Raw genomic sequence first — 14,461 nt, forward strand, 5'->3', positions numbered from 1 at the left:
CACTAATGGCCTGGTTCGGCCTTGCCCAACCCTCCTTTTTCTTGTTCTTTTATATATTTTTCTTTATTTTTGGCCAATCCTGACGCGACCCTAATAGGGTTAGGGATTGGCCTGTACCAGCCCTATGAGGACAAGGGTAGGTCCAAGGTCAAGGCTAGCTCGGCCCATTGCCACCCATAAATCGTTTCAAATAATTAGATATGGTTTCTATTTGTCCATGTAGAAATAAATCCCCTCTTAAAAATCTATTTTTGAGATGGATTTTTTGACCCAATTTATAATATCTAACATGGAGATCATGAATATGAAAAATAAATAAATTAAGAAAAGGGCTGGGTCGTGGTTTTACCATCCCTACACCCAATTACCACAACGTGGTATCCGTTCCTACCGATGACATCCCCAATTAACACTTTCAAAATGTAACTCCCCAATCTATTGAAAAAAGGAAAAAGTTTATATAGAGCCTAGACTCTAAACAATCAAATTTGAGCCTACAACAAAAATTTCATTAGAATAGGTTGTTTTAATGTCCAAATATCTTCAAATTGATCATCTCGACATCAAGATGCATGGACATGAGAAAAAAATGGATTTCAAGTTTTAGAAATAATGTATTTTGTAATGCATTTTTGGACCGTTAATTTGTAAGATTTTCACGTTTTCATAGATCTGTCGATCAACACTATTTTTAAAGCTTTAAACTTTATAAATAAATATAAAAATATATTTTAAGTTTATCACAAAGATTTTCAATATTGAAATCACATTTCTAGACACTATTTGAAGGTAGGCTCTAATTTGATTCTTTAGAGCTTAGGCTCTATACAAACCGCACCCTTCAAAAACATGGGTAAAATGGGTAGGGCTCCCTGTCTTTCCCATTGAATTATCTAAAATAAATAAATAAATAAATTTTAAAAAATAAAATAATAACTTTACAAAAAAAACATTGGGACCATTTGTTTCCATTGTTTTTAGATGGCCATCCATTTGCATTTATCTTTAAAGGAAAAAGTTTATATAAGGTTGCAACGTTGAAATGTAGTATTACATATGCATCTCAAAAATCCATCGAAAAAGGTTGTTTTAATGTTGAAAAATCTTCTAATTGATCATCTCGACATCGAGATATATGAATATGAAAAAAAGACATTTTGCATCTCAAAAAATAGTACATCTTGCAACACTTTATCTACATCGTCCATTTTCAAGATTTTCATATGTTTATAGATCTACTAGATTTTAACCATTTTTTAAATTTAAAATTTTATACTTGAATCAACTCGCATATCTTAACAGGTGCTATATTGGGTTTATACTGCATTTGGCCAGCCCACCTAAATCTAATTTATCTCATCTTATTACCTATTGGAGCTACATCTAACTTCTCCTGAATGTATTCATTTGGAACACTATCATTTCTTGTCATACCACTCATCCATCTCAACATCATCATTTCAGTTACACCCATTCTATAGATATGTTATTTCTTGACCACCCAACATTCCGTCTTATAAATCAAAGCTGATCTCATAGCTGTCCTATAGAATAATGATTAGAATAATTAAAATATAAATTTATGTTGAGTATTTTGTTAACTTTTTTGAGCAGTTAACTTTAATACTTAATATTATTATTAATTTTTATAACTTTTGCATTGTTAAATATTAAAATTAGTATTACTAATTTGTATAAAATGTTTCACAATAAAATTAAAATCAGATACTTAATGTTATTAAAACTTAATATTATTAAATTATACATACATATATATAGAATGATCATGTGTATTTTCAATATGTGTATAAGAGTTTTATACCTTTTTTTAGGGTGTGGTTTGTATAGAGCCGATGCTCTAAACAATCAAAGTAAAGCGCACCTTCAAATAGTGTCAAGAAATGTGGTTTAAATACTAGAAATATTTGTGATAACCTTAAAAGATCTTTTCATCTTTAATTATAAAATCTAAAGCTTCAAAAATAATGTAGATAGAGTAGATCTAGGAAAACTTGAAAATCAACGGTCCGAAAATGTAATACAAGATGCACAATTTTCAAAACTTAGAAATCAATCTTGTTTTCATGTTCATGCATCTTGATGTTGATTTGAGGATATTTGAGCATCAAAATAACCTCTTCTAGTGAAATTTTTTAGGTAGACTATAATTTGATTGTTTAGAGCCTTCGCTCAATATAGAAATACCTTTACACCCACCTTCTCTCTCTCTCTGCACTTACGAATGCTCCTATTACCTTCGAATCTTTAAGTTCTTCAATCCAATACCCAATCATCCTTCCTTTCTCTCCAACGAGGGTATAAGCAATTATTTTTTCTTTACTCTATCGATATTTTGAGAGGAAAGATCCATGAATCCCCACAATGGTGTTCTTCGTCCGTATCACATTCTTTGGAAGCTTGGTTTTCTTAAAAGAGCTAACTAAATGCTAGAGGTTATATTTTTGGTGTAATCTTCTGCCCTGTTCATCGTCTGCCGATCTCTCTCTTTTTATCTAAAAGGCATTTATATGCAGAAGATAGGTTTTTTTTTATGAGATTTAACACACTCTCTCTCTCAAGCCCCACAAGAAATCGTGAAAACCCATCAACCCTTGGTCCATTGATCCTTTGAGCTCCCAAACCCATTAAAATCAAATACAGTTGTATAGTGAGAAGCCAATAAAGCTCCACTGAATTATGGGACATGGCGAGCTGGTGCTTTTCGCTAGAGAGAGAAAGGGGAGGTATCAGAGAGAGAGATAGAGAGAGAGAGGAGAGCGTGAATGTGCGTCGGAGATGAGAGCAAATATGTAAAAAAACAGTACTTCAAAGTTTCTCATGTGTTGTTAATGTGTTATCCAAGTGAAATAGGGCTGAGATTTTTTAATAATTAAAATGGGTGGTTCAAAACTCACATAGACCCCAACATGCATTGATAATAGACAGGATCACTATACTATGATACTATTTACCTTTAGTAAAAATAGGTCACAATTAATCTTAGCCATTAGATGTCCAATTGGCTGGCTTGGGCTTTGAGTTTAATCACAATCACAAGTACACTTATAACCATTTGATTTTAAATTTGATAAACAATGGTTGTGATCCCTTTGTACTAAAAGTAAATGGCTTATATATATTCTCGAGTCTCGTTAGATTTGATTGATATAGACTTGGTCCCCGACCCGACCTGGTTTAAGTTCAAGTTCATGCTTTTGGACTCAGGTCCAATGCATTGGGTCCAAATGCATGACCCAGATTCGGACCTATGTCAGGTTGGGTTGGCGGTCGAACCCGACCCGATTGCCAGCCTTAGACAAAGCAGTTTTAATAGCCATCCACATGATAGATATAGAGTGTGTCCGGAGACCATTGTAGAAATGTGTTCCCATGCGCGCGACAACTACTTTCTCTTATTTCTTTGTGGCGAAAGGGTAAATTCTAGATGATTCTTATCATGAACCTCTTTAATTGCTTTATGCATTATACAACTTGGCCAGCATCGTGTCATTATAAATGAGAGACACTTAAAGAGTAAGGATGGTTAGATAACATGCGAAAGTGTATTGTGATCCGTCTATATGGTACATTAAATATACTGAGGGTCATTACCACCCAAAGTCCATCAATCGTTTTAACCAAGATAGCTGTCTGTCAGATCAATAGACATAAGGTGATTGAGAGGAGTGTTGGCTGTATGCATGAATTAAAGAAATTCATGATGTTTGGTGGGATCCACTCGCCCACCATCACCATTCAACTTATTGAAGAGGCATTTATGGGTCCTTATACCTATAATGTTGAAATGATATGGATCACCATATAGATTGAAGAAGATGACACGTATAGAATTAGAGTCAAGTGATGAAGCAGAGATTTTTGTGAAATCTTATGTCATTACTGCATATTAATAAAAATTGAAGAAGAATTTTTATAAAACAGTTGTAAGACTAGTCATACTTTATAGGATGAAATGTTGGGCAGTTAAGAAACAACATATCCATAAAATAAGTGTGGTTGAGATAAGGTTGTTGAAATGGATATGTGGCAAGACAAAAAAAGATGGAATTCTAAATAAGTACATTCGAGGGAACTTATGGGTCGCTCTAATAGGCGAAAAAATGAGGAACAGTTGATTTGGGTGGTCTGGCCATGTGAAGTGTCGACTTAAAACAACATTGATAGAAGGATGGATGATCTAGTTTGAGTGGAAGGATCTAAAAAAACAAGGGAAAAGGCCCCCAAGATATAGATGGAAGTATTGAGAAGGGATATGTGACTTATGATCTGATCGAGAGTACCCTTGATAGAGGAGAATGACAACATAATTCGTAATGCCGACCCCAAATAGTTCGGGTAAGGCTCGAATAATGATGTGTTGTGGGTGCGTGGTCATTAAAGGCCTTATAATTGCTTGTACATGAACTTATTAATATCGTGGAACATAAACTCAGTGGGATTGTAGTCCCGTGTGGACCATACTAAGCAAACGATGTTTGTAGATACCAAAATGTGTTTAACGTGCTAGGTCAGTCTGGTTGGAAAAAACCTATATTGTTTGGGTATAAAAAAACAAACCGATAAGGGTTAGATGAGTCATCCATTTATGAGGTCGGAGTATGCCCGGAAGAGTGAGTCAAGGGGTTGTGTGACCCTTGTGTGTGATGGAGGCCTTCAGAGATGGGGCCATAGCCTCATCCATGTGCCATCACACGGTATGCACATTGATAGCATTTTTTGAGAAAACGAGCTACCTTTCAGGGTAAAACGTGTGTATGTGCGAGAGACACCCCCTTGTGCACCATCGAGCAATGGATTGCATCATGTTAAGATGACCTTGGTTTGTCTAAAGGGGAACCTGATGTTTGTAGATTGAAACTGTAGCCCATTGGCTAGATTTTAGTGACCCACTAATGATCCCTAGCATGGAGTATGAGTCATGGGCAATGCTGGGTCAGTTTGAGAAAATATATTTGGTTCGTAGTCCGCAGTTGGAGGTGAAATGCCCCGGTACACATTTATACCTAAACCATATGGATCTTTTTCCTATCAACGTATTTAATTTTGTCTATTTTAATAATATAGGATTTTTAGAATTGTTGTTTGAATATTTTTAAATCTCTGGATATTTTTTATTTACCAAATTTGGATATATAAAAACAGAAATATTGTTTTTATATTGATTTAAATATTCAAATATGGTTTTATGATTTTTTTTAAAATAAAATATTATTTTAAAATTACATTTGAGGCCCAATAGGACTTGTGGGTCCACCATTGCAAGTTAGGCGGTGCCCATTATATGCAACAATGGGTGGCATGCTCCACTTAGGATACTTTCTATTTTATGTGATCAAGTTCTAAGGCTTGAAGGATAAGAAAGTGTTGTTTTAAGAAAGCTTAAGCCTTGAGGAAAGTTTGAATGAAATTTTGGTATGTATTAGAAGGCTTATACTTAAAATAAGAAATGATAATATTATCATAGATTAATTTTTTATTTAAATTAATTGATGGAAAAATGATTTAGGAAGTGGGGAATAATGATTCTAGCACCTTCCATAGGATGTTGATGACACATCCATAGAATTGACGGCTTATATCTCTTACCCCACAAGTCACCCAAAATCAATGATGCATATTCAATCTCACATGACTAACAAGCCAGGGAAAACCTATAAAACCTTAAATTTGTTCAAGTACTATAAAAAGGAGTTGTACCCTACTTAAATCTCTACACCTTAAGTTTTTATCTATCTCTTGTCCAACTATAGGGACACGCCCCCACTCAAAGAATTCTCTCTCTTATTATAAAAACCTCATCTTTCTAATGAAAGCCCAAGGGGGGAACACATCTCTCATAGCGTATTGACTTCTTCTCTCTCCCATCTCTCAACTTTGGATTTATGGCTAAGGGTTTTAGGATGTAGCAAAAGAGAATTCATTTATCTCAAACTAGGTTATTAAATGGGGTACATCTAGGGTTTGACTTTTGTGATTAAAGGGGTTCATGTTCCATTGACGTGGCTTGTTCAAAACTTGCTTTTTTGGTTGAGATTGAAGGTTGACCATTGGATCCCATGCCATCGGAAAGTGGTGACTCGGTGTGGGATGTAAGAAGCTCGGATGAAGTAATATCCGACACCCTCTTTTGTTTCTTACATATTTTTATTGTATTTTTTATTTCCAAGTATAGGTTGTATCTTTTATTTGTTATTGAAAAAAATGTTGAGTGGCTTCAACTATTTGAGATCTTAGTTGTATTCTTTTCTTTACTTTATTTGAAATTGTTTTATTGTAAAAAGACTATTTGTAAGTGATTTAAGTTGAAAAATAATAATAATAATAATATATACTCCGACTACATTATATGAGTCATTTTTTCATAATGATGGTATATTTTTCCCAAATTGATTCTAACTCTAAGAAATAGATTACCCCCTGTACTAATAATCTTGATGGGTCGGCCCACATGTGATGCTTCACGAGAGAAGATTTGCTGCTCCCACAGGAGCATACTTGATAACAACTTGTCAAAGCAGTAGTACCTAGATGGGTATGGGCTGGATCTTTCGCCTCGGTAGTTGGAAATGGTAGTAAATTGAGGGGAAAGTTTAGGTTTAATTATGCCCCAACTAAATCCTGCTCCAGTAAAGCTACCATGAATGAAAGCATGGCCACTGGACCACTGCTGCCAATTGAATAAGACGCGCAGCATGCTCATGTACATACATATGCATCCTCTCTCTCTATGAATTGTAGACAAATGAATGCTTTAAGAAATGGCAATAAGGCCTGCATGAAAAGAGAGAGAGGAATTGGAACAGGGAAAAACCTAGGGAATCCAAAGAAGCAACGAAAAAAAGGAGGCCAGGATCTCGTGTTCATTCCAGGGTGGTCGGGCCCTGGTCCTCATAGGACCAGCCCAGGCCCGGATTCCAAAGAAGCAACAAAAAAAGGGCAAAAAAAAGAAGGCTAGGATCTCGTGTTCATTCCAGTTTGGCGGGGATCTCCAACGACAGGGTTGGTCCTCATAGGGCCATCCCATGCCCGATCCTAACTGGAGCCAAAGAAGGCCTCGAAGGGCCAGGCAAAGGCAGGCTCGGCCTGGCACTTGGGCACGAAAAAGCAGAGGTGTGAAAGAATTGCGTCATTGAATTTTTTTTTTTTTGAGGTAATTCAGTGGGAAAACACACTTTTCCCATTTTTTTTAAATAGATTCGGAGTTAGTTTTGTTAAAGCATAAGTGGGAAAACACAACTTAACCATTTTTTAAAATAGATTAGGAGTTAGCTATTTGAAAACCACATCGTGTTAACTAGGTATGGGGGTACTGCCACCACCACCCAATCCCTTTTCTGATTGAAATTTTGATGTTCTCTCTTCAATCTCCACTTTGACGTGGCTAAAAAAATGAGGGAAAAAAAAATATTTAATGTTGCTTTCTTTGATGGGCAGAAGTTCCAATAGAACAATGTGGCCATTAGTGATGTTTGTCTTATTGAATTATTGGACTTTCTTAAATTATTGAGACGAAGATAAGAACCTAAGAGATCATCCCACCCTTAGATGCATGCATAAGTTGGATGGACGCTCCAGATTATCACACTTTTCAAGTTCTTATAATCCAGGCAAAATCGGAAAGTTTGGGATGCTTCAAGCCAACCTAGCTTAGACACGCAATAAACAAAAATTTGGAAAAAGTCATTGTTTCATAGTTTGACATTCATCACAGTAGAAGTTAGAAATACTCAAATTAAGCCATAAAAAGTAGAGACAGAGTTGTGGGCTAATCTTCGATTCATAGAAGGATGCAGTTTCTGTGATGCCTGGGCCTTATGAAAACAAAGTAAAACTTCATCTCAAATCCTTGTCCGGAAAGCACACGGAGCATATAAAATCTTCATGATTGCTTTAAAATCAATTTTCCAATTAAATTGACCGAAACAATATTTAAAGAAAAAAATTTACATAAGGTTGAGGCCCTAGACAATCAGTCAAACGTGCAACTCAAAAATTAACTAGAAGAAGATGTTTCATTGCATTAACCGCTCAAATATGATCCTCTCGACCTTGAGATATGTAGAAAAAAAAACTTCAAGTCAATGTTGTTAGATTCGATTCGGAGTCTTTTTCGGTTTGATGGGAAAAATGAAGCAATTCAGCGTTTCGACAAATTCAAGAGAAGACTTTGAATTTTTTTAAAAAAATTTAATATAAATAAATTAGATATTTATATATAATATATAAAAATAATTAAGAAATAAAAAATAAAAAATAAAAAATAAAAAATACTTTTGTGTATGTATTTCTCTTCCGACCGAAGCGGGCCAAAGCCGCAACACCGTACTTCTCTTCGCTTCAATTTATGCTTAAAATCCGAAAGCTTCAGCCAAAGCTGCTCCTGTATTAAGAGCGAGGTATTGTAATGTAGCAGGTGAATCCGCCGTTCGTTTCAGCTACCACAATAGTGTATTCCAATGCTTCTTGTTCCTGAAAAGTAGTCATTACCTGACCTACGGAAGACGCTTTTTGACCAATAGCTACATAAACACGTATTGCACTTTGCCCCTTTTGATTCAAAATAGTATTTATAGCTACGACTGTTTTACCGGTCTGTCGGTCCCCAATAATTAATTCCCGAAATGACGCGAATTTGATAACATTGAAAATAACACAATTGTAATGCATTATCTAGATTGTCAATTTTCAAGATTTCCAAATGTTCATATATCTGTTTGATCTACACTATTTTTGAAGTTTTAAATTTGATAATAAGAGATGAAAAATAAATTTTTGGTATTATACCGATTTTCGATATTGAAACAACTCTTTCAACACTATTTGAAAGTGCGCCTTACGGTGATTGTTAGGAGTCTCAACCTTATACAGACCACGCCCATATTTAAGACCCACAATGGACAAAAATTAGCAAAAACTCATTGTTTCGTAGAGCAGAAGAGATAAAGAGTGAGAAACAATGTGGCTTGACTCTTCCGCACAACCGCACACGCACTCACTCACTCACACTTCATCCGGTAAACAATGTGAATAATACTCATTGACATCATAAAACCCATTCAAATATTTGATCGCACTAAACCAATAACACCTAATATCTTTTTCAGCTTAATTAAAACTTAAAAATACAACAATAAAAAATACATTGCTTTGAACTACTACATAGTAAAAAAAATTTATAAAATATATACCAACAATATTGAGCCATAAAAAGGTGGAGTGAGAGAGTTGTAGGTTAATCTTCGATTTTTGAATGCTCATATTTGGAGGAGAGGGGAAGAGATAGAGTCATATGATATGACTAGAGAGAGATGGAGATCTAACAAAGCAAATCTAGGCCTGCTCTTAATCTTCTTCACCCAGTGTCGCATCTTCAAAGCTTAAATCGATGTAAATAAAATTGCATATAGAGAATCCATATATGTAGATAGATCGAGGGAGATCTAAGCCTTCTCCACGACTCCTTCCTTCTCTTGAGAACAGCCGACCATCGTCTCCACCTTCTTCTTCTCCTCCGGGACCTCGAAAGCCGACACCGGGAAGCTCCTGGAGAGACCAGCCGGCGTCTTGAATGTGAGCTTTCCGGTGGGAGGATCATCCACACAAATCTCACTCAGCGAAATCCAGAACAAAAACTCCTTCGCCTTCACCCCTGTAACCTTCTTCATCCTAAACTTGTCGACATATGCAGTCACCTCCGGCGCGTAGGAAACAAGCTTCCCGATCTTATCGAAATAGTGCTGCGTGCTCTTCTTCTGCTTAAGCCACACATAACCGGTCTCCTCTATGTACCCACATTCCAAAATATCCTCTAATGGCAGGAGGCCATTGGGCATGCCCACTTCTTTGAGGAGTTCCAAGTACTTGGACCTGCAAATTTCATGGCCATGATAGATTTCGGCCTTTTCTTGGAGCCGCTCTTGAGAAAGCTGAGAAGACATGGTGGAGTTTAAGGGGTTTTCAGGGTGAGTTTTGTGAAGATGAGGGGTGTAGTATTTGTAGGGAGAGGGGACACTGGTGTATTAAAGACTTGAAATAAATTGGGGGAGGTGGGTAGGGGAGATGGGCCTATCAATGCGTGACACGTTTCCAAACGCTTGATTTCGAGGGGAAGTTACAGTGAGAAAGGTCGCTAGGGGTGCCGGTGGGGGCAGTGATGACCTTTATTTATGGAAAAAGTGAAAAAGTTTATGCCGAGGCTTTAAACAATCAAATTAATACCTGCGTTAAAAATTTCATATTTTTATACATATGTTTTACCGACACTATTTTTAAAGTTTTAAATTTTATATTTAAAAATAAAAATATATTTTTAAGACTATCATGAAGTTTCCCAACATTAAAATCGCATTTTTTGATATTATTTGAAGGCGTGTTTATATTATTTGAAGGTGTGTTTTACTTTGATTGTTTAGAGCATCGGGTCTATACAAACAGCTTGTTTAGGAGCAAATTAAATAAAACAAAAAAAAAAAAAAAAAAACGGTCAAAGTGACTAAAAAATTGTTAGGAAGGTCCGTTATTGTAGAATTTTTAAATTTTTTTTCCGAAATACCTCTTGATATGAGGATATCTCGTACTGACTTTGATTTTTCTATTTTTTTTTTTAAGTTTTTTTTATTGCCTTATGTTTTAAAACAGTTTAAAAAGGATTCAAGGTCCCCTTCCTCAATCAATCCACAACCCCAATTGTGGTACTACATTACATTATAGGCCGTCCGGAGATGGAGATCTCATATCACCAGCTTAGGCTCAATCAAATTATGACCCATCCATGGACCGTCAACACTATAGTATTCAACCACATTATAAACGATATGAGACCTCAGACCGCTTGTAATGTGGTATAACACCAAATTGCATAGTAAGGATGGGGCCCTCGATTTGCTTGTAATGTGGTGTAAGACCACAAGGTGGGTAGTCCAAGAATGAGGACCTCGATTTGCCTGTGATGTGCAGTAAGACCACGATGTGGGTGGTCCAAAGATGATATCCTTTGATCGAGAGGCATTTAAAAAAAAAAAATTAAAAAATTTATGGCAACAACCATTCTTGTAAATTTTTAGCCAATTCGACTATTTGTATTTCACCTATTTATTGTGTGTACGTAATTAGCTTTGGTTTTGGTGAGGGGATAGTGACTACTTAATTTTTGTTGAGGGAGAGAGAGAGAGAGAGTTTTACGCATTACCATTTGCATAAGGGGTATGCTCTATATTGAAAGATGTTTTAGTACTGGAAATCGTTGTGTTGATTTGAAAATTTATTTTTATATCTAATTATAAAATTTTAAGTTTAAAAAATAGTGTAAATGGATCAAATCTATAAATACTTAAAAATCTAAAATTGACATTTCAAAAATGCATTACAAGAATCACTATACCTATATTTTTTTCTAAAGATTAAAGGTATTATAGTAAAATGAAAATAGATTTTATTGGGAAGCAAAAAAGTGATATCTATATAATGTGGAAAATATAGAAACCTGTGCTGACGGTTAGGAATAATATTTTATTTCTTTTTATATGTACCCATATTAAAAAAGTGGTTCATTTCATATGTTCGTTTTTTTAGTAATACACAACTTTGTAATTTTATAAATTAGGGCTCTTGTTTACATCTTTGATAAACTTTGAAAAACTCAATTATACAGAAATACAATTTCTCACATGATATCAAAACGAGGTTTTATACGATCTGTGTATTCTCTGTGATATGTGAAAACTCTATTTCACCTCTCATACTTCTCTGATCTCAGTTTGGCTCTTCTCCAATCGTTTTGGGCCTTATGTTCTCTACTCGGCAGCTCCTCTTATCTGTATTTCGTTCTTCTTGTAGTAGTTCTCTCTCATCAGTTTGGGCCTTATGTTCGGGCCTTGGGGATACAACTCTTTCTCTGCTCAGCTCCCAGCAGGCCACGCATTGAGAGGAGAAGTGGGTCTGGTATGGCGGCATCTGATGTATATGGGGCAACCATGTTCTGATCGCGAAGCCTGTGTGATGGCAGGGAAGAATTTTCCCTCTCACTAGAACGTGCTATGTTTCTCTCTCTAGTTTACTCTGTCTCTCTCTCTCTCTTTGAATATTTGTTGGTGTTTAATTTGGATACGATGCTCAGAGACTAGAGATTGACGGGACACGCGCATACTCATTAATTGAATTTTCCTGTATATCATGCAAATCTGGTTTGCCCTCTTATCTCACCAGGGTTTTCTCTTATCTCGGATCATTTCTTTTTGTGGAGTGTTGGTGAAAATATGTTTTGCTAATCAACATCTAAGAGATGGCTGGAGTTGCAGATGCAAAGTATTTGAAAGTACTCCAATTCATGCTGTCAGTACCACTAAAGGGTTCCATCTCTTATTTTCTCTCTCTACCTTTTCTACTTTATTTGGTACAAAAGTGATGTACCTCTCTCTAGCCTTCTCCGTATTTGCTTCCAGTATTTGCTGTTACTATTGCATTCATAAGGTTTTCGAGTCCCTTTGCGACCAATCTCCCCTTTGATGTCGGAACTTTGGTGAGCTAGATTTGAAACCCACATTTGAAAATGGTATATGAAAACGGCCAATCTGTACCATCTGTAAAACAACTACCGAGTCGTGTTTCGCCTATTTGATTTGTCTCTCTACTGAGTTGTGTTTCGACTATCTGACCAGTCTCTCTGCCGAGTTGTATTTCGACTCTATGATCTGTCTGTCGAGTCGTGTTTCAATTCTCTGATCTGTGTTTAGATCTTAATGTTCTCTATTCCGAATCTAAGGTCCAACAGTGCTTGTTGATCCCCTGCTGATTTCTGTTAGCTCTGTCAAGTGCCTCATGTTTGATGATCGAATTTATTGATCTTGGTTGATGATCAAGTTTTCCGTTACTTCATCTTGTGTGATGATCAAGTTTACTCGATCATGTCTATTTCAAATGCCTGTTGATTTGCTGTTATGCGAGATTGCTCTGTTCGAGATATAGGTTTATGAGGATCGCTAATTTGCAACTGCTCAAGCTTCTTATGTTCCTGCTTTCTTACTAACGCCTACCTTCAATTGTTCAAACTTAAGCTATGAGGGGGAGTATAAAAATATAGAAACATGCACTGATGTTTAGGAACAATATGTTAGTTTAGGAACAATATATTCCTTTACATATGTTAGTTTCTTTAGTAGTACATAAATTTGTAACCCTATAAATTGGGGCTCTTGTTCACATCTTTGATAAACTCAATAATACATCTTCATGGGGGTTTAAGGCCCAATTATACAAACATACAATTTCTCACATATAAAAGATTCAATGAAGACATAATATCTTATCTTTTAGAAGGTCCCTCTTTTGAGGGTTATAAGAATGGATCTTCAAGATGGAGATGTTATGGGAATAGATCTTCAAGATGGAGATTGGTCAAGTGGTATTCCCATGAGTTTTGGGTTGGTAAAGCTTCCACTTCTAGAGAGAGAAAATCTATCGGTTGTTCTCAATGTTATCTTTTCGGTAGTGGTATTGCGGTGGGAAAGAAATTATTAATCGATGGTGTTTCTCTGTCGAGCGAGCGAGTTTAGAAAGAAAGATCGGCGATGGTCTTTTACCAATGCTTAGAGATAGGTATTATCTCCTGTAATAAAAAAAACTATAATATTCATTGAGATAGTAGATTTCTAAAATGCATTACAATATTCTAAATTACCATACCCATATTTTTCTTCTAAAGATTAAGGATATTATGATAAAATAAAAATGGACTTTCTTGAAAAGTAAGAAAGTGATATCTATATAAGATACTCAATGAAGACATAATATTATATTCTTTTGAAAGTCACCCCTTTGGCGGTTATAGGAATGGATCTTTAAGATAGAGATTGGTCAGGTGGTATTCTCATCAGTTTTTGGTTGGTAAAGCTTCCACTTCTAGAGAGAGAAAATATATCGGTTGCTCTCGAAGTTATCTTTTCGGTAGTAATATTGCGGTGGGAAAAAAAGTATTGATCGATAGTGTTTTTCGGTCGGGAGAACGAGTTTAGAAAGAAAGATCGGTGATGGTCTTTTACTGATGGTTAGAGACATGTATTATCTCTTGTAAACCAAAACTGTAATCGTCATTGAGATAATAAATTTCTACTTGCTGAAGCCATGGATGTAGCCTTATGATTTGAACCATGTAAATTGTGTGTTGTTGTAGTATGTATTTTATGTTTGCTTTATTTCTTACACTCGATTTATAGTTGTATCCATTTACTTCGCATTTAGCTAATTATGTACACGATCTTGGATGTGATCCTGATATTTAGGATTCCCGGCTATGCAAGCTAGCAGTTCCTAAGAACCCTTCAATTGGTATCGGAGCACAATGTGTGTACGGGCTAAGGCTCGTATTGGAAAAAAGAAGAATCGTGAAGTTTGATGGATACATGGTTTGAGGTGGAAAAATATAAAGGCAAAGTGTTTGAGAAAA

At 35.7% G+C, this 14,461-nt stretch overlaps 1 protein-coding gene across 1 annotated transcript; it reads right to left on the reverse strand.

The window, feature by feature from the left end:
- Positions 1 to 9,058: 9,058 nt before the first annotated feature.
- Positions 9,059 to 10,020, reverse strand: LOC18431288 (uncharacterized). The gene has a single exon (XM_006841413.4). It carries the CDS (start codon positions 9,957 to 9,959, stop codon positions 9,462 to 9,464), a length of 498 nt encoding a protein of 165 aa, XP_006841476.1. The 5' UTR covers positions 9,960 to 10,020; the 3' UTR covers positions 9,059 to 9,461.
- Between the last annotated feature and the right edge of the window lie 4,441 nt (positions 10,021 to 14,461).

Source organism: Amborella trichopoda, chromosome 2 (assembly GCF_054954075.1).
Source record: "Amborella trichopoda isolate Santa Cruz 75 chromosome 2, AtrichopodaSantaCruz75HAP2 v2.0, whole genome shotgun sequence".
NCBI classification, from domain to species: domain Eukaryota; kingdom Viridiplantae; phylum Streptophyta; class Magnoliopsida; order Amborellales; family Amborellaceae; genus Amborella; species Amborella trichopoda.

Excerpts from the sequence above, each read along its gene's own strand:
- LOC18431288 (XM_006841413.4), bottom strand. The coding sequence starts at position 9,959 with ATGTCTTCTCAGCTTTCTCAAGAGCGGCTCCAAGAAAAGGCCGAAATC.